Genomic DNA, 27,765 nt, shown 5'->3' with positions numbered 1-27,765 from the left:
GTCTTCCTCTGACTCCGGAAAGATCTCGAGCTTATATCAATGGTTTCTCCGTCGATATGCATGTAAATACCATTTAAATAACCCTCGCTGAAATACTTGAAGCCATGCTGTCTGCTTTTCAATGATATTTCACTGTTAGCTAAAATGCGAGTGAGGAATCAGCCGGTAAATCGGACAGTTTCGCTCTATTCTTTTCTTGCTGCGCCGCCCTTTTTGCTAAATGTTTGTCTGACGTAGGCGCACGTGGCGTGACGTCACTTCAGGAGTCGTGGTTAAGTGCCCTGTACGGAAGGGTCAATTTCTCCATAGCCCTCTCCAGCGGTGTGGAGTTGTGCAACTTTGTCGCTGGTGTCTTTGGACAGCTCTTTGGTCTTGGCCATGTTTCAAGTTTGAGTATTAGTGATTATATGCGGTGGGCAGGTGTCTTTATGCAGCCAACGACCTCACACAGGTGCATCTGATTCAGGATAATACATGGAGTGGAGGTGGACTAACAAGTCTTTGAGGGTCAGAATTCCAGCTGAGAGACAGGTGTTCAAATACTTATTTGCAGCTGTATCACACAAAGAAATCGTTTAAAAAAAAATCATACATTGTGATTTCTGCATTTTTCTTTTTAGATTATCTCTCTCATAGTGGACATGCACCTATGATGAAAATTTCAGACCCCTCCATTATTTCTAAGTGCGAGAACTTCTATCTAGCAATCTAGCAGGGTGTTAAAATACTTATTTTCTTCACTGTACTTGAACTCCTCTACTTGGGGCAGGATCTCATCCCTGACCCTGAGAGCGCATGCTGACCTTTTCTGACTCAGGACCATGGTATCAAATTTGGAGGTGCTGATTCTCATCCCAGCCACTTAACACTCGCTGCGAACCATACCAATGAGAAGTGGAGATCAGGGCATGAAGAAGCCAACAGAACCACATAATTTGCAAAAAACAGAGATGCAATACTTAAGCCACCAAACCAGACCGCCACTACACCTGATTGCATCAACAAATTCTGTCCCTTGTCGGAGTCCAACCATCACCGGAAACGAGTCTGACTTACTGCTGGCAATGCGGACCAAACTCTGACACCAGTCGTACAAGCACCAAACAGCCTGTATTGGAGGGTTTGGTTACCCCAATCTCCTAAAATAGGACATTAAGTTAATAGGAACGATGAACAGATGTGGAAGATGCAGTGTTTTTCATTTACAACAGTTAAGAGTGCGTAAACATCCCACATTGTTAAGCTTGTACAGAGTGCCCTTACCCGTTCACAAGTTCCAGTTGTAGACCAATGCAATGGCAATTGTGCAAAGGGTGCAATTTAAAGTTATGAGTCATGCGATAGTGTACAGAATATATTATTAATACTGATTGGACGAGCAGGATATGAGGGTGTGTTCCAACAACGGCACAAGGCAGAAATAGTAGGTTCGCTAATCAAGAATTTAATTACTTAATTGCCAGAGTGGGAAAAAAAAACTGTATGAAGGCCTGCTGGTTTTGCCTTGATCAGTAGTACCTACCCGATGGAAGGAGCTGGAAGAGCTGGTGGCCAGGATGTGGATGGTCCAAAAGGATACTGCCCGCTCTGAACCTAGTTCGAGTGGCGTACAAGTCTACATTAGTGGGTAGAGTGGTGCTGACAAAAGGTTCAGCGGTTTTGATTACCCGTTGCAGATAGTTTGTCCTTTTGTGGCAGCCCCAAACTCGACTGTGATGGAGGTACACAGTACTAATTGGATGACCGCAGTGTAGAACTGTTTCAGCAGCCCGTGACAGGCAGTGCTTCCTCAGAAGCTGCAAGTACATCCTTTGCTGGGCTTTGTGATGTTAGAGTTGATGTTTGTCTCCCACTTCAGATCCTGTGTAACTGTAATTCCCAAAAACTTGAAGGTCTTGGTGGTTGACACAACACAGCTGGACAGCGTCAGGGGCAGATATGGTGAAGAATGCCTCCTGATGTCCACAATCATCTCTCCAGTCTTTAGTGTATTCAACACCAGGTTGTGTTGGCCATTGCAAAGCTCTAGTCTCACCACATTCTGTCGATACGCAGACTTGTTGCCGTCTTTGAAGAGGTCGATGATGATGGTGTCATCTGCGAACATCAGGAACTTGACAATAAGGTGCCTCAAAGTACAGTTCGTGTAGGACAAGACCAGACGGTAGAAGACACAACCTTGTGATGCCCCGGTGCTGATAATGCACATGGATGAGGTGGTGTCCCTCAGCCTCACCTGTGTCCTGCTCATCACAAAACTGTATATCCACTGGGAGATGGCAGGTGAGACGCTGAGGTGAAGAAGTTTGGAGGAGTTTAGGGATGATGGTGTTCATCACCTGTTTCCTTCAACATTTCCATTACAATCTGCTCCAATCACATCTCTCTCTGTATCTGGGATGCTCAGAACTACTTCACATTATAGATTTTCACGTTTCAGTCTCATGACTCAATCTGATACTCTTTTCACCTCCAAGACATTCTTAGCCAACTCTTCATTTAAAATAACCCCTATTCCGTTTCTTTTCCCATCTATGCCATGGTAAAATAATTTAAACCCTGCTCCTAAACTTCGAGCCTTACTCCCTTTCCACCTTCTCTCTTGGATGCACAATATATCAACCTTTCTCCTAATCACTATGTCAACCAACTCCTAAACTTTTCCTGTCATAGTCCCATCATTCAAAGTCTCTACACTCAGTTGTCGGCGCTGCGCATTCCTCTTCTTCTGCCAACAAATTAGCTTTCCTGCTCTTCTTTGTTTTCGACCCACAGTAGCTGAATTTCCACCAACACCTTCCATGTTAATGGTGCTGGAAGCAGCTGCTCACCCGGGCCACGACTGATAGTATGGGATTCTTTACATGAACACTCATTTGTTTGGCAAAGTTTTAACCCGAATGCCCTTCCCAACGCAACCCTTTGCATTTATCCGGCCTTGGGACCGGCCTACAGATTACACTGGCTTCTTCCCCCATAGGGCTGCATTGGGAAGAGACCAGAGTACCTGGAAAAAGCAATGCAGGCATAGAGAGAACAGGAAAACTCCTCACAGGGGAGGCCAAGATTTTAACCCTCCTCCCCAAAACTATGAGGCAAATGTGCTAGGCAGTCACCCAACGTGTCACCAACTTCAGAGCAATGAGATTTAAAATATTTTTCAAATGATTTTACAAAAGTTAAATGCCAATCCCCAACACTGTGCACACATAAAAGTATACATTTCCGCCAAAAATGTTTTTTTTGCACTTGTTTGAAAGGAGACAGTACGAGTGAATTTGTCATTTATTATAAAGGAACAAATTGAAACAATGGACAATATTTGCTCTTTTTCCCAATAATACATTCACAGAATGTCTCATCTTTCCCCTGCCCATGACCACTCTTGTCATTTCTCCTCCATATAATACTGAACTGAGGACAGCATGGCTTTTCCACCTATTGTCTGCTGCTCATTTAAAATATATTCTGTAATGCCAGATCCATACAGGGTTGATTGGTATTTGCAATACACAGATTCAGATAAACGTGATTATAAACTGTGGATTATTCAAGTATTTCCTTGGTAATGATTTCAGCGCTGCATATGAAAAACATTGAACATCTGCTTTGTGATGTTCTGTGTGGGGCAGGTTACCATGTTTGTCTACATGTGTGCGACAATAGAAGAATAGATCCTTTGTAGTGCCATCCCCATACAATATCACAGGCTGTTAGAGCATGTGCACAAAGATGACTCCCGGTATTCCTTATAGACTGCTTTTAAATCCATTAGAATACTGACCAACATCATACAAAAGATGACTTTCCATCAGCCTATATTAACAGAAAAATGGCACGTCTTATTGATGGTTTTCACACTTATGCTGGACCTCAGGTGAGGCCAATCGCTTATTACAAAGCACCACTTGCAGAGACACGTGTGATCAGAGCTGCAACTTGGCACTGCTGTGTACACAATATGAGTTTAAAAAACAAAAACACACAAAAAATGCACAAAATTGATGGCTTCTGAATTTTTCACTGTTAAAACACCCAACGACAAAGCCCATTACCATTCGAACAAAGAAGGCAAACAAACTGAAGTGACAGGCATCTGAGAAAGAAAATGTGCTATTAAATAAGTTTAACAAGGCAAGAAAAGCTGGATGTAGCCAGCCAGGTGTGCTGCTGCTTTTTTTTTTTTTTTTTAAAAATAGAAAAACCCATGTTTTTTATTCTCTTCCTTCCAATAGGTTTCACACTGTCACAGAATGTTTTCAGAATATTTTTTTAAATGATTGGAGTAGCTACTTCATCCAAAATGCTGGAAATGTTAGGCTAAACGTGAAATCAATTAAAATCTCAATTGATTACTTTAACAATAAAAACACTGCATCTCATTGACACAACTGTGCTAGCAGGATGTTTGTTGGAATTCAAAAGAATTAATGATTTTTTTATATACGTAGATAAAATAATTATACTGCTTCTTGAATAAAACTTCCCATTTTCACTCATTTCCATGCCAAATAAATCGATGTCAGCGTTTTCATGAACATTGTATTACTTTGTGCGATCATGCTAATCGACTTCTCTATAACCATTGGAAAATCCCTTTCATTAATGATAATGTACAAACAGCTTTGACATTCAGTTTCCCTTTTAGCATTTCCAAAGGTACTCTGTGCATCTTGTTCGTTAGAAAACTTTATCCTTTATATAGTCTTAAAAAAAAAAAACAACCTCCAATGCCTGCATCTCCAAAAAGGCAACAATGTTTTAGGATCTTCAAAATCTCATGCTTTTTCCAATAAAAAGGCTACTTAGTTAATGAATACCTTAAATAACAGATTAATTCTTAAATTGATTAATCATAAATATTCTTCCTTTGTTATTGTGTCCCTTGAGAGTGATGTGATTAAAAAAAAAAGGATTTCGCTATGAACAAAAAAACAAAAAATGGTTGAACCATCATCCTCTTTAAGGATATAATGGCATTAACCACTGATGAGGATCTGCGGCAGTAATAGTCTTATTTTACCAGTGTATGTGTGGCAGGATTAGCAAACTATCAGATTGGGCTCCACTGTCCACAAATGTGGGAATATAAAAAACAAACAAACAAACAAACAAACATAAGCAAGACAAAATATTGCTTAGAAGTCATTTCATGGCTTGAAGATGGTCTGTATCAGATGATCCATCCTACCTGTGCCACCTTATAGAACATTTCCTCCTCATTACATTCGCTCCTGTAGTTTTGCCAGTAGACAAGTTAGTAGAGCCTTCTTCCTAATGTTAGTTGGCCTTCCCGTTTTCATGAGGCGCGCCGGCTTTGCTGCGACGTGCCGACTGCAGCACCTTATAGCAGCCACGGGCGATCTTGTGCATCCACATGACGTTCATGATATCCAAGCAGATGCTGGAGCAGATCCACGCCAGGCGTCCGCCGTAGGGCACGATGTAGAAGGCCTCGGTGCCGTAGACGGCGTACATGCGGCTGTAGTAGACGGGCATGACGGCCACACGCACCATGAAGAACACTACTGCCATGGCGACGCCATTTGCCATGTTAGGTCGGGAGGTCCTTGGGTAACCTAAAACCTCAAAAAACCAGCTGAAACAATAACAACAACAGTGTTGACAAAACATTGTTCAAGCACTCACCGACAAAGATTCAATCTCATTTAAAATGTATCACCTCAACACACTTCCTTGACACCATTTGCAACTTTCCAATAGAGATCGTGCACCTGCGTCATAAAATTACGTGATTTTTGTTTACGTCGCCATATTGCCGGTCAAACAAAGCATTGTTGAAAGTTAATTCCGTTGACATGAAAGAAATATATGTTACAGCACGACAGCCAGAGTTTTGGCGATACCATTAAATATTTAGAAGGTCATAATAAACGAAGGTACATGGAAAAATTAGAGACACTTGGCATACAGGATCCATATTTAATGCTGAAGTCGAGGTTTCAGCCGATAAGAAAATTGACTGTTAATTTGCTTCCGCTTGACTTGGACAACTGGATGTACATATGTATCTGGTGAATAAGTCGGTGAGATTTACACAGAAGAGTTTGACAGCTTATAAAAGTCTGGACGCATACAAATACTTCGTTGGATTTTTTCTCAATCAGGAATAAATCCCACATAGTGATGGATCCATTCAGATTTTTCAATACAAATACCAATATTTAAATAAATGACCCCTGGTTTTACACAAAATCGCATTCATTAACTATGATTGGGGGAAAAAAAATGAGGACGGGAGTCATCTCCTCCATACAAAGAATCGAATTGCTGCCATATGCTTCCGTCCGTAAACCTCTCTGTAACAGGCTGTTTATTTATTTTTTTTAAACACGCATTGTTCTCAAATGAGTCAACTTGGCGTTATAAATACTTCTTAATAATTTGAGATTGAGAATAATTCCTACCTGAAATTAAATGATTGCTAAACAGGCGTGTCGCTGGGCACCATCCATCCCATTTAATTGCTGAAATCCATCGATCTTTTCTCATATTTTCATGTGGTATTCCATAGAATGATCTATTTGAAGAACTGTCTCCTCTATTGTGATAACCACCAGCACAAGACGCCTCGGGCAGTTTGAAAAATCTGCTCCGGTTCAACGACTCCCGCACTGCTGAACAGCTTTGTTTGACCGGCAATATGGCGCCTGAAAACAGTGATGTCAAGTGGACGATCACTATTAGCCTGGGCTTTAGTGTCACGTTGTGGCCTCTTAGGATGCTACAGAAAGCACAATGATATATAGACAGCAGCATATAGTTTTTTTTTTTTTTTTTAAGAAAATAACAGGGCAGCTCCCAGAGACAAAATGACCTGGGATAGAGATTGTTTTGAGTATTTGAAAATTTGTCATGTTTTTAAATGCTTAATTAAAAAAAAAAAGTTTTTTTTGTAGCCCCAATCGTGAACATGATGGTACGTACCGCTGGTTCACGCATGGAGTAGAAAACTCTGCAAGCAGACGGAAGTTAGCAAAATAAGGCAACATGCCTTGGCCCTGGAAAAGGAGTAAAAAGAGGAAAACAAGACGTAAAAAGGTACACAAAACAAGACAGCATCAATGGGATCTTTACAATGTTTCCAGTGTGGACATATTTAAGTTTCCAAGATGTATCAAAACAAAATCAAATGAGGTTTAACAGCTTATGTATGCGGGTTGATAAGTGGCAACCAAAAACTACTTATATCATGTGTCATGGTCAAGTTACTGTAAATTGAAGTAAATGCTACGTGTTAATGTTCCTAGGATGTGTACTTGTACAGGGAGTTCTCGAGTTAAGACTGTCTCGACATCAGACGTTTCGACTTTACAACGCCCATCCCCCGTCCGCCATTTTGTCTGGCTATTGCTTGTCCGTGTTAGTGCGCTGGAAGTATCTTTGCAATTTTCGCCCTCCTTTTCAGACATTATGCCCCCAAAGAAGAAAGCTGTGTCTTTTAGCAATGCTTCTGCAGCCAAAAGAAAATCCATGACCTTGGAAACGAAGCTCAAGATCATAAAAAGATTGGAGAAAGGAGAGGCACCAACACCACCAAGGCTTCATTCGGTCGACCGTGGTGACAATTATTAAAGACAAAGCCCATATTTTAGATCACGTGAAGGGTTCCTTTCCTATGTTGGATACAATGATCACAAAACAAGGTTCTTTGATACTTGTCGAGATGAAGAAGATTGAGGACCAGGGTCCACCTCTCAGCAGTAATGCTAAGTACATCATCTTGTTTATTTCATTGTATTTGTTTTTTGTACCTAGTATTTTGATGTAAATTTGGATTTTAATGGTGGAATCCGACTTAAGTTGAAATTTGAGTTAAGTCACTACTGTAGGAACGACTCTCAGTCGAATGAGAATGTCATCCTCTGTGCCATCCATGGCATTTGTGGGGAATTTTTTTTTTTTTTTTTTTAATCCCAAGAGTTTTGGTTCCGTAGCGCAGCCTCTCTCCCACCTGATGCCAGAGCTTTCCTATAGCGTCAGATGGCTATCAAAACAACGTGAGCTCAAACTACATTGAAACGAGGGTAATGGGCACATGTAAAAAAAATAAAATAAAAAAAAAAGCAACCATTTCAATTGTGTGCATGCTCCCATTTTTTTTTTTAATGTGCCCATGACGCTCGTATTACGGATTTTGAGCTCACATTGTTTTTATACACACCTGAAACCATTGAGGCAAGCTATCGTTGGTTCGGACTGCGGCACAATTTCCGGGTCAGCGCCGTCATCCGCACGTGTGGTGACATTTCTTTTAAAAGCAGCAGCACAACTATGTAAATATAAATTTGTACCACAATACATTGAATACCATATCAAAATGTATAGGTCTACCTTTTTTTTTAACCACTCTATGTACCTGTATACAACTATACAATGTGATTGTCTTTTTTATTTTTCATCCACACCTAAATATAATGCGCTCTATTAACTTTTTGAAAATATTTTTGGAAAAAAATTTGCACATTTTGAGAAATTATGGTACTTCATGGGGTAAAAAAAATTATGACAGAGCAAGCAAATTAACTAAATTCAAACTATCAATGAAAACAGCATTTTCCATATAACTACAATTTATTTTATATATGAATCTCATTAGTGTATTTAATGTTTGGCCATCATATTTGACTTATATTCTAACTTTGAAAACCATAAAAACTGAACACTTACCTTGTGAGCCTGAAATTATAGCTTGTCATTAAAACATACTTACTAAGGGATACAAATCAATGTAGATGCTGTCTACAGTACAGTAATTTCCACCTAGCACGAGCATGCTAGTACCTCTAGGAACTGGTAAGTCCATACTGTGACTGGGCATCACATCTGCTCAGTGCAACCAAACAGCAATAACAGCAGACAAGACAGGAATAAAATAAAGAGGAAGTCCCCATAAGAGCTCCCTTAATGATAAAACACACACACACTCACACCTTTTTGGTAGTTTTTGCATGAACTGTTTTTGCATGTCGGGTTTGAAGAGAGGCGAATAATGTTAAAGAGACAGACAGAAAAACAGACAGATTAGAAAAACAACAACAAAAAAATGCCTCTACAATAAGCAAATATGAAGCGACAGACACAAACAATGAGAAATTGTTTGAGCATGCACCTAAAAGACTCACAGGAGGTGTCATGTTATGGTGTACCGATTTGTGTATGTTAAAAACAGATTCCAAAAATTATGGTGAAAAGTCACGCTTCTCATTAATACCTGATGGACAACAATGGAAAACTAGCTCAAAATATAATGCTAATTGGTATCTTTGACACTTAAATGTAGTCAATCATACGTGTCCCCAAATTCTAAATCTGATAAATCCATATTGTAGTCTCAACATGAACATCACACATAGACACACGTGGCACGTTAATTTATAAAATCTCAACAACAAATGACTACCTTGACTGGTTACCCAAATACAACAAATGAAAATGACAACTACAGTGGAAGCCAATTTAGATTCTCCTGTTATAAGGATATTTAAAAAAATGGGGATTTTTCTTTTTATAACGTCAGATTAAATTTCAAAGGAAGACAGTCATGAGTGTCCAGTTACAGTATGGATGTCTCATAAAACTGTTACAGGCCCCAAAATGTACCTTTCAAATTGACTATGCTGCAAAATTTACTTGACATGTATTATACTAAGAGACAGAAACTTGGACTAGTACCCAAATTTAGAGTTCCTAAAACTCCTCACAGGAATGTTCTTCGTGTATACTGGTGTGCATAATTATGCACTCAGAAAATGGAGACAGAGGATTAAAATGACCACGCATTTCTGCTGCCCCCACGTGGCTACAGATGGAGCTCACAGTAAAAACGAATGACATCATTAGTAAACAGGGACACATGCTTTTACAGGCTGAGCAAGCATCTAACAGACAATGACCCAATCTGAATTAAAGCAAACCAAACGAATTGGGATTATGATGGCCATTACACTATTCATCAGAAACCCAGTCAATGACTATCAGTGTTATTGTTGACGCTCATTAAGAATGTACTATTGGGAACTACTGGATTAAAAGGTTTTTTCCACTCCCCACCAAAAGAAGACAACAGAAGGCAGAGCAATGCACGCTGTATAGCCTTATTAAAAGAACATTTTTTTAATATTCATTTTTTTTTAGTCATTCTGGGGTATGCATTAAGTGGGTTTGCCAGTTTATGTTTAGAGTGAAATTTCAGGAGTGCAACAAAAAGAGGCTCGGGCACATAAACATATGACAAACTGTATTGTAGATATGCAGCCAGGTGTTAGGTTAAACACAGTTTGTTCACATGCACGGTAACAAGAACCCTGAAGGGCCCTGGTGCTGGCATGCAAGGCAGGTGTTGCGCTACAACTCTGAATATATTGAAAGGGTGGAGGTGGGGTGTGTGTTGGGGGGGGGGGCAAGGGACAGGAAGTATAAGAACATGGTGAGGCAGGGGGAGGGAGGTATGTGAGGACAGGGGTGGGTTCAACAGCCAATACCATCGTTGAGCATTCCATGCAAAAAATACCATGTAGTCAATCATGTCCATAATTATTATGCCATAGAGAACTGACAATCTAGAGACTTTAAGGAGTAAACCAAGAGTGAACAGCAAGTGTCTAAAGATTGGACTGACAATTGATATGCAGGGAAAAGATGATCATCCATCCATCCAATATTACATAATATTAGACCTACCTAACTGTATGTTAGAAACTGAAGGTGACTTTATAGAAGAAAAAAAATAATCCAATGGAGGGTTTAGGCATTGTGTTCCCTTTAGACTACTACTAAGTGAAGAGGTCGCAATGATCTTTAAAGGAATATATGATGAAGACATGCTCAGAATTGTTCCAGTTGTAGTTTCAATACTTGTTTGAATGTTTATTTATTTATCTTTGAAGTTTTGTTTAAGCCTGTCCTCCGCCTGTCAGCTGTTTTGGTAATGAGGGCATGGTTGTGTTTATTGCCTGCCCTGACCAAATCACTCTTGGAAAAGACATTTGAATCTCAATGAGGATTCTGTGGTGAAATAAAAACACATCAAAAGCAGAGAGCTGTAATTGAATTTCGTGCTTTGGAAGGGGAATGACCACAAAATATTTTCTTAAGGTCAACAAAATGTGTATGGAGAAGCTGCAACAGGCTACAGCAAAACACGGGTGTCCAAGATCAAAAGTGAAGAACAAGAGCCAGTTTTCATTGACGTCAGTCACGTGTAGATGACAATCTGCGGCAGTTAATGTTGGGAATAGGGCTAGCGTCGAGGCAGTGATCAGAGAAGATCGTAGCATCACCATTGATGACATCGCCATCACTTGCAAGCAAGAAATTCAATCAAAGCTCTCCGCTTCTACAGGCATTATACAATGATATTTCCAAAATGGCTGAAAGGAAGAGGACACGCTAAAACAAAACTTTTGTTTTAAACGTAAAGAATGTATTTCAATTACCCATTCATTTTCTGAGCCGCTTATCCTCATAAACGTTGCAGGAGTGCTGGAGCCTATCACACTCACAATCACCTTCACACACAGGTGGGCCCAGGATTTGCTTGCCACTCAGAACTATGAGGCAGACACTCTAAGCAGTCGTCCACCATTCCACCGTATTTGAACTACAAACTGATAACATTTCTGAAACAAAGTATTTTATTAGTAGTATAAATTAATTCACTCATTTTTAACTGCCCCTTAAAAGTAATAGTTCCATAACTTCCCGAGTTTGTTTAGATGAATAAATCCGTCCATTCATTTTCTTGGGCACTTATTCTCATTTTCACAAGGGTTGCGGGGAGTGCTGGACCCTATGCCAGCTGTCAATGGGCAGGAGGCAGGGTACACCCTGAATTGGTTGCCAGCCAATCGCAGGCCACATCGAGACAAACAGCCGCATTCACAATCACGCCGAGGGCCAATTTAGAGTGTCTAATTAATGTTCCGTGTTTTGGGGATGTGGGAGTAGTATTCCTGAAAATACAAATGCGAGCACTAAGGGGTTAGCCCCCCTGGGAAATTTTTGAAAAAAAATGATGGCTGTGGTGCATTCTGGCGATATCTGTGAAAAAAAATTCAGACAAAAATTGACCCAAAAAAAAATTGGGCAGAAGTTCCCCAAGTGCCCCCCGATCCCCCTATCACTGGACAGCACAAAATCACATTTCATCAACAAGAAGTTGATCTGTAGTAAATACTATTAACGTTTAAGTCTCAAACGTGTTACGTCGCGTTGTATTCGGGTGTGGTCAGTCATGCTCGCAGATAAAGTTACGGGTGTGATTAGGGATGGCCTTAAAATAACTTACTGGATTAATATAACATAACTGTAAATTAAAAATAAAATAAACAAATACATAACTAAAATAGAAAACTAAAATTTAAAACTCAGAAATGATAAATAGGAGGCCGGCTTGCGAGAACGCGCCTTTATGTGCATGCGCTCGAGGTATTGGCCACACCTGAATCAAGCGACGAGGTGGATGATAGTCAAGAGTTGTTTTTTTTTTTAACGCCGTCACATTGCCTTGCGATCCGATGCAATGAGCACCCCTGCCTGGTGTAACTGAATTTCCAATGACATGGCTCATGATGTTGATGACTTTCGACGTAAATGCGCTGGCATTACGTGAAGCAGTTCTGAACATGCGCTTTTGTACATGCTCCGTACGATTAACTTGCATTTTCTGTTTCCGGTGAATACCGGTTGTTTTGGAGTAGGCTTGTTTAAATCACAACGTTTATGAAAGAAACACGTAAATTAATGTCAAGACCACACAAAATAAGCAACGTCTTGAGAGAATGCGAGGGCAGGGGCGTAACTGTTACTAGTGTTAGTGCCTCAACATGGCTACGCTTGTGAAAGCAAAACAACGAACTCAAACGCATGTTCGTTCAATGTTGTCAACTAATATCCAGATTAATTTCAGGCAATTTTTCCGGAGCAATTTTCAAGAAAATTTAAAAATCCAGAATTCCGGGAGGACTTCCATCACTGTGAGATGAAACCTGAGTGCCCAGAGAAAACCCACGCAGGCACGGGGAGAACATTAAACTCCACACAGTCGTTCCGAGATTGAACCCGGGACCTCAGAACCGTGAGGCCAACACTTACCATATGAGCCACCGTGCCCCCTGATGAGCATAATGTATGTCTTTTTTTTTATTACTTCTTGAATGCACGTTTGTAGGCCATTGGTAGTGTAGTGATTAAAATGCAATAGTTAACTTTCACGCAGAGAGTGTTACCAGTTAAAACCTGAGCATTATCGCTCTATGATATACTGGAAGCTAGTGTACAGTGTAGTTCAGTTCACCTTTTGTACAAACTCAGGTGGGATAGGCTCTATGCTCCCATAAATCCTGATAATATACTTGTGCTGTAACTCTCCTAAGATTGCACTTTGAGTCACAGAAGTTGGCTCCTGTGTGCACTGACCTTCGATTTGTGCCAACCCAGAACAACTTTCAAAGAACATCTATTTGTCAGTTTCCCAAGAAAACGGCCAGACACTCAGGACACTGCTGTTCATCCTTGATCGTCTCCTTCCCATCTTGCCTGCACGTTCTGCTATTGGACAATAGGGCACTTACCAGTACATAGTAGTAAGCATACAATGCTGCCAGATGGTGCACTACAAAAAACTTGTCTCCTATCGCCTTCCAATAGTAAAATATTAGCAACAGATCTGTAAAACAGAAGAATAAGATGGGGACATTAAAAGAGGAAAATGTACAAATAAATGCAACTGATAAAATCAAAATTCCTCTGTTGAGGACTACATTGTTATGTTTGAAGCCTTACAAGTGAGGCTTCACTTACCAGATATGAGGTAGCCTGTTGTGATGGCAACATTAGTCTTCACTAGAGTAGGATCTCCCCTGTTGCAAAAGCACACATTTATAAATCTTGATTGTATTGACCACATCAATATCCTTTTTATTATTTTCTAGTGTGTGCATGCTGAAACCAGTTCTGAAAGGAGAAAACCTTCTTTCCATAATCATGTTTGCTATTTTCAACCCAACAATGTGTCAGAACTGCTGTCTCCATGATGTCAGAGAATGCTGACTGACTGGTCTAATCAACTGAAATCATATCAGCTCAAAGCCTGATGTGCTGTTTTTGTGTGATTACCCAATTGTATTCTTGCCAATCAAGCTGCCACACAAACCTAAAACAAAATTTTACAGGCCTCAGCTTACATGCGGAAATTCAAAACAATGGTAAGAGTGATGTGTAATGTTCATTAAGCCATTTGATTGGCCATTTGTATTCATTTTGCATTGTTTTCCCGATGTTAAAGTTATCTTCCTCAAAAAAAAAAACAACATTTTTTGTTAAAGGGATACTGTCATGAAATGGATGATTTTTAGTATGTTATTAATGGGAAAAAAAAAACGGCAGCCAACATGGACCACAAAACATGATTTTGACGTATACAGCTTTTTGTAACTCCCGCCATGAAAATCCTCTCGAGGGATTTGTTTTCAAGAAGAAGCAGGAAGTGACGGAAAGGAAAGAAGCACCCTCAGGTGGACTTGTTTGTTTCCATTAGTTTTACCTCTGGGAAGGTAGCTCGTTGTTCCTTCGTGTTAGCCAAAATGCCGGCTCGTTGCATTGCTGGACATTGCTTGAACACTCGGGAGAATGAATTTACCCTTCATAAGTTTGCAAGAGACTCGGTTCGTCGTGAAAAATGGATTGCACGAGTGCAGAGGACGAGAGCTTCGTGGGTTCCAAATAACAGGTGGGTGTGTATACAGCTACTAAAAAAATAATAGTTTTGGGTGGACCACGTAATCTCCCATAACGTAACAAAAGATCCGCGTACGAAATATGTAGATGTGCGCGTCGGATGGTGTCGGGCTGCTTCGTCACTTCGCCAGCGAAGGCTGCGCTTCGGACTTGTGGACAGCGGCGTCTCTGAAGAACCCAGCCAAGAATGCCTTACTCAGCCGCGTGCGCGCAGTAAAGCACCCCGGCGGCTGTGAAAAACCCCCTAAAGCAGCACGGCTCGGCTCTGCCTCACTCAGCCGCGTGCGACCACAACGCAGTAAAGCGCCCTGGCTCGACGGTGTTGTTCATTGCGTACTAGGGCAGCTATGAACAACCCCCTAAAGCAGCACGGCTCGGCTCCGTCATAAGCTACACCGGCCAGCTACGATGAGCCGCGATGGCTCATCTCCACCGTGTAAGTAGATTGGACGGAGATGCGGTTTAGCCGTGATCGCATATCATCTTAATATGGCTCGAAACAATAGTGTAATATTGTATCTATTTTGTAGACCTTTTGACTAAATTAGGGTTGTGAGTAACTGGAGTTTATTCCTGCTGGGTGATTGGCAGGCTTCACCCTGGTTGTTGATTGGTTGCCATGCAATTGCAAGGTAATTATGAATATACGGTGCATCCGGAAAGGAAAGTACTCACAGTGGTTAAATTATGTTACAGAAGTAAATATACATTTCCCCCCCTCGAAATTCTACGCAACACCCCTAATAACAATATGAAAAAAATACAGTAGATGATAATGTCCTCGAGTGGCACTATTGGAGCCAAGAATTGAAACCGATTAAACATCTGTGGAGAAATATGAGGAGGAGGCTGTGCACCGACGGTCTGCATCCTGTTTGATCGGAACTTGAGAGATGCTGGAATGAGGAATGAGTGAAATGGCCCTAATATACAGTGGAAATAAAAAGCGTACACATCCCTGTTCATATGTAAGATTTTTGGATATTAAAAAAGAAAAAAAATACTTCAGACCTTTCTCCATCATTAATTACCTGTACCACTCAATTGAAAAAAAAAAATCCATGAATTCTTCATCTTTTCCTTTCGGCTTGTCCCATGAGAGGTCGCCACAGTGTGTCATCATTTTCCATCTTAGCCTACCTTTTGCATCTTCCTCTCTAACCCCAACTGCCCTCATGTCTTCCCTCACAACATCCATCAACCTTCTCTTTGGTCTTCCTCTCGCTCTTTTGCCTGGCAGCTCCATCTCAGCACCCTTCTACCAATATACTCACACTCTCGCCTCTGGATATGTGCAAACCATCGAAGTCAGCTCTCTTGAACCTTTTCTCCAAAACATCTAACTTTGGGTATGCCTTTAATTAGCTCATTTCTAATCCTATCCAACCTGCTCCCTCCGAGCGAGAACCTCAACATCTTTATTTTTGCCACCTCGAGTTCGGCTTCCTGTTGTGTCTTAAGCGCCAACGTCTCTAATCCGTACATCATGGCCGGCCTCACCACTGTTTTATAAACTTTACCCTTCATCCTAGCACAGACTCTTCTGTCACATAACACACCAAAGACTTTCTGCCAGCTGCTCCAACCTGCTTGGACCCGTTTCTTCAGTTCTTTACCACACTCACCATTGCTCTGGAATGTTGACCCCAAGTATTTGAAGTCCTCCACCCTCACTATCTCTTCTCCCTGTAGCCTCACACTTCCCTCTGCACCTCTCATTCACACACATATTCTGTTTTACTTCGGCTAATCTTCATTCCTCCACTTTCCAGTGCCTGCCTCTATCTTTCTAATTGTTCCTCCACCTGCTCCCTGCTTTCACTGTATATCACAATATCATCTGCAAACATCACGGTCCAAGGGGATTCCAGTCTAACGTCATCTGTCAGCCTATCCATTACCACAGCAAACAGGAAGGGGCTCAGAGATGATCCCTGGTGCAGTCCCACCTCCACCTTAAATTCTTCTGTTACACCTACGGTGCATTTCACCACTATTCTGCTGCCCTCATACATGTCCTGTACTATACTAACATATTTCTCCGCCACACCAGACTTGCGCACGCAATACCACAGTTCCTCTCTTGGTTCTCTGTCATAGGCTTTCTCTAGATCCACAAAGACACAATGTAGCTCCTTCTGACTTTCTCTGTACTTTTCTACTAAAACCTGCATGAAAAAAATACATCAATGAATAAGTAAAAATAAACTGAAATAATGTGGTTCCACAAGTCTGCACACACTCTTGTAATTGGGTATGTGGCTGTATTAATTTACAAATCACATTCAAACAAACGTTAAATGAGAATCAACACACACCTACCACCATTTAAAGTGCTTCTGATTAACCCCAAATTCAAATCATAATAACAACATTATTAATTTATGAGTAGGTGAAAATCTTTCAATGAGTATTCAATAGAGGGGTAAAACAAGAAAAGGCAGAGAATGTAAAATAATTTTATAAACATACTTACCAAACTGGGTCTTCATTGACGGCATCATCAAAGAATAAAATATAAAGACAGAAGATTCCCACGAACAGTGCATGAAGCGTCGATACTGTCCTGAAAAAAATAAATCACAGAAAATAATCAAAACACTGTTCAGACTAAGATTTAAAAATGTCACTGTAATTGTTTCAGGTGCACAGTTGATCAGTCAGTGGGCTTCAAGCTTTCTGGTCAAATACATCAAGCCCTTGCCTGGCAGGGAGTCACACAGATCTAGAGCAATTAGAGCGAGAGATTAAGCACAGCAGAGGGGTCAAATTGAGCAATACCCTATTCCCAAAACACAGTAACATAAGCATTGACTATTAAATCATGTCAGATTCCACCTAACTTGTAGCCTGAACCCATTACCATTAATCATCACATTTTATTTGCCCTTCATAAACCATGCGCCCATTTTAATTTCATGAGTGCTATCATGAGTAATAAGGTGAGAATAAGTGAAAATGAGTGAGTCATGTACGTTGGCAAGTGAGGAATTCTATCAGCTGTATCCAAACCAATTTGCTCAGTGATGTTCCCAAAATCCTCCAATATCTCAGTACAAGATGTCTACTCTGTTCCGATAAGTCAGCACATAGCTAACAAGTTGGCAACAAATGTTGTCTGGCTTTTACACTTGGTCAATAAATCCAATAAAGTGATCGTGACATTGCTTACTTGACTGTGAACTCAAATGACTTATTTTTTACATGAGGAGCATCCAATTTATTTACTATTCATTTTCAGTTGATAGAAATGGCAGTACTGACAAATACGGAATGTTACATTACATCAATTTAAATATTTTCATTTTGAAACAATATATTAATTTAAGATAGTAGGTATTAATGCACCCATCCAAAAAAAAAAAAAAAAAGTCATGGAAGAATTAAAGGTCTCATGTCATTAGTCGGCAAAGATGTTTTAGATTTGAAATGGCCAGGATGGCCTCTTTCAAGCTATTCTAGTGGGTCTATATGCCTGATAACTGAGATGGCTTGAGTTCTCATTAATATTCAATATGTGGCCACGCCCCTGACAGAGACCACTCTCAACGCGCAGATCCCAGAGGCGACAAAACAAAAAACAAACTACCGACCAGGGGCGGGTAGAAGGGGGCCCGGAGGATGGCACAAACCTCCACCCCACTCTGTCTGGTGGCCATTAAGGCCACGCAAAGTGAGGAGCTGGGTTCAGTACTTCAAGAGGTTGGCTAGGACGCCAAGTACCAAGGTCCCTACGGGGCTACTCATGCAGACATCCGCGAGGAGGGTCTCAAATGGGTGTTGGACCCAAATGCAGGACTCCGAGGCAGTGACATAATTTTGAGTGTGATTTTATTTCAAGGTGAGGTTACATACAGGTAATCAGTCCAAAAAAGGCAAAGGTATAAAACCACATGGCAAAAGGCAAGGTCATGAAAACGAGGTCAGATAACTGCTAGGCAAATACAAGCCTTAACTACACATGGATGTGGTGGCACAGGAACGCTGGCTGTGACAAAGAGGCAAATACACAACAGGAAGCTTGTATACTCACGCAGACTCATCTTAAATCTCAACGAACTGGTAGCTAACAAACAACACCCAAGGCTCAAATACATGGCATAATTAGCGACAAAAAGGCACAGGTGAGGAGCTTCTGCCGGACTGCATTTAATTTATGTTCTTTATTGTCATTATCATAGTCATGCAGTATCAGTAAGGTGTACAATGCAGTTATAGACACTACAACAACAAACCTGTTACTGATATATTAATATCTCTCTGACAGTAAGACATACGGGATTTTTTTTTTTTTCCTCTGTCCACATTAAATCCAGACTTTTTCAGAACTCCCCCCTCAATTTGTGGGTAAAACACCCAAGAGTCACGATCTACTCACCTTGAGTTCCATTCCACCTTCTGTTTTTCGCTGAGGGCAAGGAAGCCTGGGCTGACATGCATAGACACCCAGGGGCTGACTTTGTGGAAGAGCCACTGGAAGGTGAAGAAGCTGGTCACTGAGATGGTAAGGATGAGCTGGCTAAATGGGTCCATGGCCAATGGACTCCACTCTAGAGCAGAGCAGAAGCGTATTTCCTTTCAGGTATATACAGGTGCTATGAGTAAAGAGCTAGATTGCAAAGCAAGACAAGACAAAGCATATCTTTTATATAATGCAGGGCATTTCCAACACAAGTTATCTCAATGTGCTTTAAAAAAAAAAAAAAGAGAGAGAGAGAGTGAGAGAGAGCGAGAACAGTGACGCAACTAATTAGGGCCATTCACTCACAGTTCTGAGGACCAGGGTTCAAATCCCAGCCCCACGTATGTGGAGTTTGCATGTTCTCCCTGTGCGTGCGTGGGTTTTCGCCGAGCACTCCGGTTCCCTCCCACATCCCCAAAAACATGCATTAATTGGAGACTCTCCATTGCCCATAGGTGTGATTGTGAGTTTGACTGTTGTCTGTGTGTGCCCTGCGATTGGCTGGCAACCAGTTCAGGGTGTACCCGGGCTCCTGCTTATTTGGCTTTAAAAACATTGACAGTTGGTTCTGACATAACCTCTGTCGGCAACTTATTCCATTTGTGAGCAGCACTGCATCTAAAAACTCCTTCACGATGTCACTTTTGGACTCTATGCTCCATTATTTGACCAGAGTCTGTAGATCTCAGAGCCCTACTGAGTTTATTTTTCACCAGCATTTGTTTCATACTGCATATTCAGGAACGAAACCATATAATGATTTATAGACCAGTAGCAAAACCTTAATGTCTACTCTAAAACCTTACTGGGAGCCATCGTAGAAACTTCAGTAACAGATTCAGAACCAGAGCTGCAGTGTGCTGAATTACTTGGAACTGTTTAATGGTCTTTTGGGGAGTCCTGTCAGAAGACCATTACAATTGTCAAGCCTACTTGAGGTGAAAGCACGAATGAGCATCTCCTGGTCTGCTCGGCAGATGCAAGAATTCATTCTTGGATATGTTCTTCAGCGAGTAGAAGACTTAATAATTGATTTGATATGACTGACTACTGGAAGTCAGGTCTGAATCTATCAGCACATCAAGGTTTGGACTTTGTCTTTAAGTGTAGGTCTAGGTTTTTAGTAACAGCAAACCTCTTTTCATTACTGCCAAAAACAATTACCATGGTTTCATTGGGGTTTAATTTGGGGAGGTTTTGGTTTATCCAGTTATTTGATTTAGACAGTGACAACACCTCAATTGAACAGTGGTCATGTGTGCAAGTCAAATAAGATAAAGCAAAGATGAATGTCTTGAGGCAAAGGTTCATAAGCTTGTCAAGTGAAAAAAAATCCTGTAAATACATGGCCACACTGTGCTCTGAAACAAGACATACATTACATGCAAGTACATATACAAACTATATTTACACAAACATATACACAAACACACATATACATGCATACATACAAACATATGCGGCTCACAGTTCTGAGGACCGAGTTTCACTCTCACATCCCAAGACCATACATGGTAGGTTAACTGAAGACCCTAAATTGCCCGCAGGTGAGAATGTGAGTCCGAATGGTTTGATTTCCATGCAACTAGCTGGCAACCAGTTCAGGTTGTACCCCACATCTCTCCTGAAGATAGCTGGGATAGGCTCCTGCACTCCCACAACCCTAGTGAGGATAAGTGCCGCAGAAAAGAATGGAGGGCTGGCAATACAGTATATATATTACACAGACACAAAATCAGGATTCTTGGGGCTGATCAGTTTGTTTAAAAAAAAAAAAAAAAAAAAGATCACCAATCCAATCAACCAGAGAGAGAGAGAGAGAGAGAGAGAGAGAGAGAGAGAGAGAGAGGAGAGAGAGAGAGAGAGAGAGAGAGAGAGAGAGAGGAGAGAGAGAGAGAGGAGAGAGAGAGGAGAGAGAGAGAGAGAGAGGAGAGAGAGAGAGAGAGAGAGCTTAGGTGTGATTAAGAGTCTGACTGTTGTCTGTGTATCGTATTAAAAGTACAGGAACATAATGTACCTCAAGCAAGCCTTAAACTGAACTTCCTTTCCTGATCACCAGTAACCACCAACACTTTTTCCCAGTTTTTCCTCATAATAGAGTCCACGCAATCCACTCTGGTTGTCGTCGCCACCCTAACGAGTGTACCCGGTTTCATTTGAGTTGACAAGATAAAGCCCAATGAGCATGAAAAACAGGATGTGGTGGTATCGGAATAAAATTTTTTTCATTGCAGTCATCTGACATAGTGCAATTGTGAAAGACCGGTTGCCTCATTTTCATGACGCATCAAGGTAGTGATTAAAGCAAAGGGAATCCCAACCAAGTATTGAAGATTAACATATCATTTTGAAGATACCATATTTCAATTGTTTTAATGTGACAGGCATTTCTTTCTTTCTTTTCCTTCAAAAACTGAGAAGGAAATGGTGCTTACTTTACAATATTCAACTTTTTAGAATTCTTGATTTTGTGGGTTTTATGAGAAGGAACGCCATATTAAATACAAATTACTTTTATTTAAATTCAGAATCAATAATATATGGAAGTTTAACTTTTAAAGGCAATATGGAAATAAACGTTTGAACGTTTTGAAATAAACTGGAAATGGGCTATTCATATATGTGTATTTCATTGTATGCCATGTATATATTATTATTTCAGTGTGCATTATTCAGTACTTTTTCCTTTTCATGTGTGGAGTAGTGAGTGAAACAGTGGTACTAAATGCAAGATGAGCAGAACTGGCCTTTTTGGTGATAACTTTATTAACTGTATGAACAAGCTATCAGGGTGACGCTTAATTTGTTCATTTGCCAGTTAGTTGCTACAAGACTGGAAGACATCACCGCAACTCAATTGGTTGAAGTTGGTTTAGTATTGCAGTGGTTCTGAACGTTTACGTTCAACGTCTGGTCCACTCACAGGTTAAATTAAAATGTGTGAAATGTTCAAGTACACTCCGCAATGATTCCCCATACATAAAAAAAAAAAAAAAAAAACGAGAGCCAAATTTAGCAACGTTACAGTTGCTGGACTGCACAGGATGGGGGTTGTAGGGTTTCTGTGGCCTCCACCAGGTGGGAGGGTTTCTGGGTACTGGCGGACCATCCTGGATCACTCTGTGTCAGAGCTGTCCTGTCCACCGGGCCGCTTGTGTGGACTCCTGGGACCGACCCCACGCCTCAATTCGGTGCGATCCTCAGCCCCCGCGGTGAAGTCACAACAATGGACCTTTCCGACTGGCAATCTTAAGCTCCACCCCCTTAGCTACAGTTGCCATGTCCCACAAGCTTTCAAAATGGCGACTGAACAGAACAGGTTTGAAGACGATTCTCGTGTATTCCAGATAATATTGCAGTATGTTTTTTTGCCAAATGCGTCAGAGTTGTCCAAGAGAGTTCTACAGATAGGTCTCAACTATTTCATGCAAGGATATGTACACGTTTTAAGATGTTGGACGGAGCAGGACGCAATGTCAAGAGTTACAGCGAAATGTTGGCAAAAAAAAGTTTGACACCTCACAAACTTCATATTGAAATCCAGCAGGATAAAATAGTGGAATCGTACTGCACATGTAAAGCAGGCTGAGTACTTTTAATTTGTTAAGATCATGAGTAATATCATTGTAGTCTTTATAAGTGAGTAAGGTTTGATTTTCTACAAGTGCATTTAAACAATATTTTAATAACGATGTATTCATTTGACTTGGCTCGTAATCGAACCCAGTGCTTTGTCTTAAAAGCTCAAATTGGTACAAATAGGCAAATACACATTTCTCTTGCATGAGATCGCACATTTACTCATCATTAACCCAACTCTTCAGCATAAAACATAACACACTTCATTCAGCAGGTCAGGTATACACTAACAAAGTGAAAGTTGTTCTCCTGCAATGTATAAAACACTGATAATTAAATTAAACTCAGAGAAGATACTTCTCCCTCACTTACCTTCGAACATACAGCTTTGCGTTTGTTGATATTGTTCACATTTAGTTGTACGTGCGGTCTTCCGCGAGTCTTAATCCATCGTAGACACTTCGTCAACTGTTTTAGGTTTCGGAAAATGAATGATTGTAACCTAGCATGATATCTTTCATCAGAATTGCACGTTCCCCAAGTGCACCTGAGGACCATTTTCTTCGTAACATGAACTTTTCCAAGCGCGCACTTGTGGGATAAAATGGTAGCAGGGGCGTGTCAAGCCAGGGGTTAAGACAATGCGTCTATCTGACTGGCTATTATTGTACGAGTGATTGACAGGTCGGAAAGGTCCTTTGCAGGACACTTCTGACAGTCACCCACCCCGGGACTTATAAGATGAGTGTGGAGCCACTCACTCATTGCGACAAATAACATACAGTAACTATGCAAAATGTTTGGGTACCCCGTCACACTGGTCCTACAGACATTTATAACATACCGTACACTCCCACCACACTTCTGTTCCATAGCTGGGTCCACAACCCCTGTCCTGCATGCTTCCCCTCCTGTCCAGTTATATATTATCCTGTCCTTCCCTCACAGGGTGTAGCAATACTGATCAACACAACACTCAAATCCAATGTCCTATTACACAAGTTATATAATGCTTTACTTTCTCATTTGTTTACACCTAGTTCTTTGTTGTCTTCTTTTCCTATATACTTTTCAAGTTTTTTTTTATCATCCCCCTTTAAAAACTTTGTTCTCTTCGACTGAATGACTATAATTCTCAAATATCCCTAGAATACAAAGAAACCACAGTGGCAGCTACAGTACTCTGTGACACAGTAGAACTGTTCTGACATGAAAGGGATACAGATCTTCCTTTCTCCTTGATGACCCCCCCCCCCCGAAAAAAACTATGCTGTGCGACTGTTAGTACAATAAAACTGGAACTGAGAAATGTAAGCAATAGGTAGGTTAACGCTCTAACCAGTTTCTCTTTCATCCATCTGCATTTATGGCACCGATTTGGCCTATCAAGTAACAAAATTATGACAGGTTAGGGGTACACATATACACTGTTGTATGTCAACAGACACCTCTGAAGTCACATGCGTACACAAACGCACGCACACACGCACATGTATATATCCTTGTGTTGCCTCATGATACAATTCACTTCTGTAAAACCTGGCTGATTATTATGATAAGTGTATATAGTAGAGTGGTGTCTTGGTTCTCGAACACAATCCGTTCCAGAAGGCCCATTGAAAACCGAAGTGCATTTTCCCATTACAATGAATGGAAAATGAAATAATGTGTTCCAAGGCCCAAAATTTTTTTAAAGCGTTTTTTTAAGCTTTTCCTGATAATAAACTGTATAGTAGGAATAAATCTATAGTTTAAATACTTTATATAATTAAATAATATAAGAAATATATCTATTTTTTGCTTAAAATGTACGCTTTAGCAGTAGAGTATGCTAGGCTGGGAGTGCATTGCTGTATCTGTAGTGACTCAGCCCCCAGCCTTGTAAACCTTTTTTTTTTATTAACAAAACTGCAGAATAACTTTAAACAAGCAATAATAAGGGGGAAAAGAAACAGACAAACTGTTTTTATAATTGCAAAGTGTAATTGCAAAGTAATTGTTAGAGAAAGTATATAACATACAAAAAATGTAACTTGCAACTTGAGGTAGGGTTAATGGAACAAAAGAAAAAAACAATGCAAATCAATCGCTTCAAATGTCTTCTGTGGGGGTGACTCGCCCCTTTTTAACAAAGAAAAAATCTTATGTAGACTGTTTCTGCTGTCTTTTGAGCACTTTCATGAAGTGGCTCATAATAACATCAATGAAATTTTGCAGTGCTCTGCAATATTCTGGTTTGTTAGGGTGATGGAGTTCTATAAAATTCTGGATGTCGTTCTATGTGGCGCAGATAGCTTTTATATCAGCACTTGACCTCCTTCCTGCCTTCAGCCTCATCAGACAACTCCTCCCTTCCTCGCCAACATTATCCCTGCTGCTCGTTTACGAAAATGAGAAGCGATTTTTCGGCTTCCTCCAAGATCTGTGGCCTCTGCTTGGTGAACACGGTTGCTCCTTTAGCAACATCACTTGCTTTGAGGGCATCCTTGTGTTTCAGAATGGTGCTGATCGTCGATTTCACCATGCCATAGATCTTCAATAGCTCAGAAACAAGCACACCAGATTCGTATTCGGCTATCACATCCTTCTTGAAGTCGACAGTTTTACGCACCACTTTGCTTCTTCCAGCACCAGCAGTTCCACTTGCCTTCTTTGGAACCATGATCGGGGGTTAATGTTGCTCAATTGTTTAAAAAAAAAAAAAAGTCACTACTGGACATGTCTGTGAGCAGAGGAGCGTGTGGGTCAACTGGTTGAGTCGCGCGCAGTTGTGCACAATACGTCAATACAATGACAAGCATACAGTAAAGAGTGAAGAAAAGTATTTGAACACTCTGCTATATTGCAAGTTCTCCCACTTTGAAATCATGGAGGGGTCTGAAATTTTCATCGTAGCTGCATGTTCAATGTGTGAGAGAGAATCTCAACATAAAAATCCAGAAATCACAATGTATGTTTTTTTTTAACGATTTGTGTGATACAGCTGCAAATAGGTATTTGAACACCTGTCTATCAGCTAGAATCAAATGAAATCCTTCTTTGCAGCTGTATCACACAAATTCTTTAAAAAAATCATACATTGTGATTTCTGGATTTTTTAATTATTTTTTTTTTTTTTAGATTATCTCTCTCACAGTGGGCATGCACCTACAATGAAAATTTCAGACCCTTCCATGATTTGTAAGTGGGAGAATTTGCAATATAACACAGTGTTCAAATACTTTTTTTCCTTCACTGTATAACTCGAGTTCATAGACAATATTAAAAGAATTAAATTATCATCATGTGTGCCCTCAACTAAAGGATGGCATAAACATCGATTTGGAGTACACGGAGTTCAAATTTATTGGTATGCGGCCGATACGTTTCATGAATTTCTTGTTACCGGAAAGATCTGAAGAGAATTGTAGTCATTTCAGACGTGATAGAAATATTTCCTTGTGTTGCCAGCTACACGTTAAAAAATATGTTTACGAATTATTCGTGTTTCAAAATGCGTCAGTATTTTACATGAGTTGATGGAAATTAAAAAGCATCACGTAATAAGGTGTGCCTAATAGAAAGGTATGGGAAAATCTATTTAGAGAGAAATTGAGTCTAGTTCAGCAGTATGTGACTTAGACGTATTTCCTTGTATAGCCAGCTTCATGTTATGACTACACTGAGTAAAATGCGGTTGCATAAGACGCGTTGATGGGGTAACACTGTCCCGCCAATACATTAATTTCGCCTTCAGCATCGAATTCCTCGGACGACACAACAATGTCTCCCCATCACACTCACAGGCAGTCCGTGACAGCGTTTTCACTTTCTTTTCGGGAGGCCAAATCAAGTCGCATCGCCTCGGCTGGCGCTTGACGTCGCCTGGCGTAATGAGGAAAACAAAAACGTCCGTACTTACCAAACGACTTTCATGAAGACGCCTTTCCTTGCACTCCCTCAGCTGCTAAAGATTCCCACGGCTGGCAGAAAAGGTGCACCCGCCGTGTCAAGTCCAGAGCCATCATATCGCTCTATGCTAGGTCAACAATACACACGCACTAGCTGTAGCTAAACAGCAGCGTGGGTAGAGAAAGCTCGCAGGCAGTGTTTGTCCACAAACCGTGCTTATGACTAACGTGCATATTTGCAGTGGTTCCACGAATGACTATTTTTTTTTTTCTTTTAGGGGGTTGTTGTGATTGGTAAGTGCTGATGGCAGGCCCGCCTCGACTCATCTTTGCACTTTAGGGTTCAAGTTTCAGCAGCCTTCTTAAAGCTACAAAACAGCAACGGTCACCGTGACTATTTGTAGCCAACTCCTGTTGACTGCAGCCACTATAACGTTTGTTTATGTTGCGCTCAAACGCACACTAATCGAGATCAAAACTTTCCCTAGACCAGAACTCACTGAGACCTGGACAAGACGAACATTTGGGAGATAAGATGACCTTAATTTATTTTAGAAACGACTTAAGGGTTGAACAGTTCAAGGACACCCTCTCTTCAACTTTTATCAAGCTTCTACATTGCTTGTCCTCACCAGGGTCACGGATATGCGGGAGACTCCGTAGCCGGGGTTCACCCAAACTGGTTTCCAACCAGTCGCAGTGTACATACAGTGGGTGAAATAACACATCCTTATTTGTCTCACTACATATATTGTACTTCCAAAGGTGCTAATGACAAAAATTTCACAAGATGTTGTGAACAACCCTAATAATCCATACATACAAAGATTAGAACAAATACTGGTAAATTCCAAAATCAAGTTCTGTGAAATGAAACAGTGAAAACACACTAGCTGGTACTTATGTAATGTACAAAAGCCTTTACTTGCAACAGCAGATTTAAGATGCCTCCAGTATGAAGAAACTAGTCACATGAATTGCTCAGGTGTGATTTTGGCCCGTTCCTCCACAAAAGCAGAACTCAAATCTTGAAAGTTGCGTGGACTTCTTTTATAACCTTGAGTTGCAGTTCTT

At 40.7% G+C, this 27,765-nt stretch overlaps 1 protein-coding gene across 2 annotated transcripts; it reads right to left on the bottom strand.

Moving 5' to 3' along the window:
- Positions 1 to 3,270: 3,270 nt before the first annotated feature.
- On the bottom strand, positions 3,271 to 27,747 carry LOC133492736 (TLC domain-containing protein 4-B-like). Of its 2 annotated transcripts, none has more exons than XM_061805337.1 (7): positions 27,617 to 27,747; positions 19,139 to 19,310; positions 17,237 to 17,326; positions 13,825 to 13,883; positions 13,596 to 13,690; positions 6,949 to 7,022; positions 3,271 to 5,599 (listed from the first exon to the last, which is right to left on the bottom strand). In XM_061805337.1, exons 2-7 carry the CDS (start codon positions 19,291 to 19,293, stop codon positions 5,281 to 5,283), a joined length of 792 nt encoding a protein of 263 aa, XP_061661321.1. In that variant the 5' UTR covers positions 19,294 to 19,310; positions 27,617 to 27,747; the 3' UTR covers positions 3,271 to 5,280. The 2 variants fall into 2 exon arrangements, with proteins under 2 accessions (XP_061661321.1, XP_061661320.1); XM_061805336.1 differs by lacking the exon at positions 27,617 to 27,747 and adding an exon at positions 26,703 to 27,307.
- Positions 27,748 to 27,765: the final 18 nt, after the last annotated feature.

Source organism: Syngnathoides biaculeatus, chromosome 19, assembly GCF_019802595.1.
Source record: "Syngnathoides biaculeatus isolate LvHL_M chromosome 19, ASM1980259v1, whole genome shotgun sequence".
In the NCBI taxonomy this organism is placed as follows: Eukaryota; Metazoa; Chordata; class Actinopteri; order Syngnathiformes; family Syngnathidae; genus Syngnathoides; species Syngnathoides biaculeatus.
Note: the sequence above shows the minus strand (reverse complement) of the source record. Positions and strands in the feature narration are given on the sequence as shown.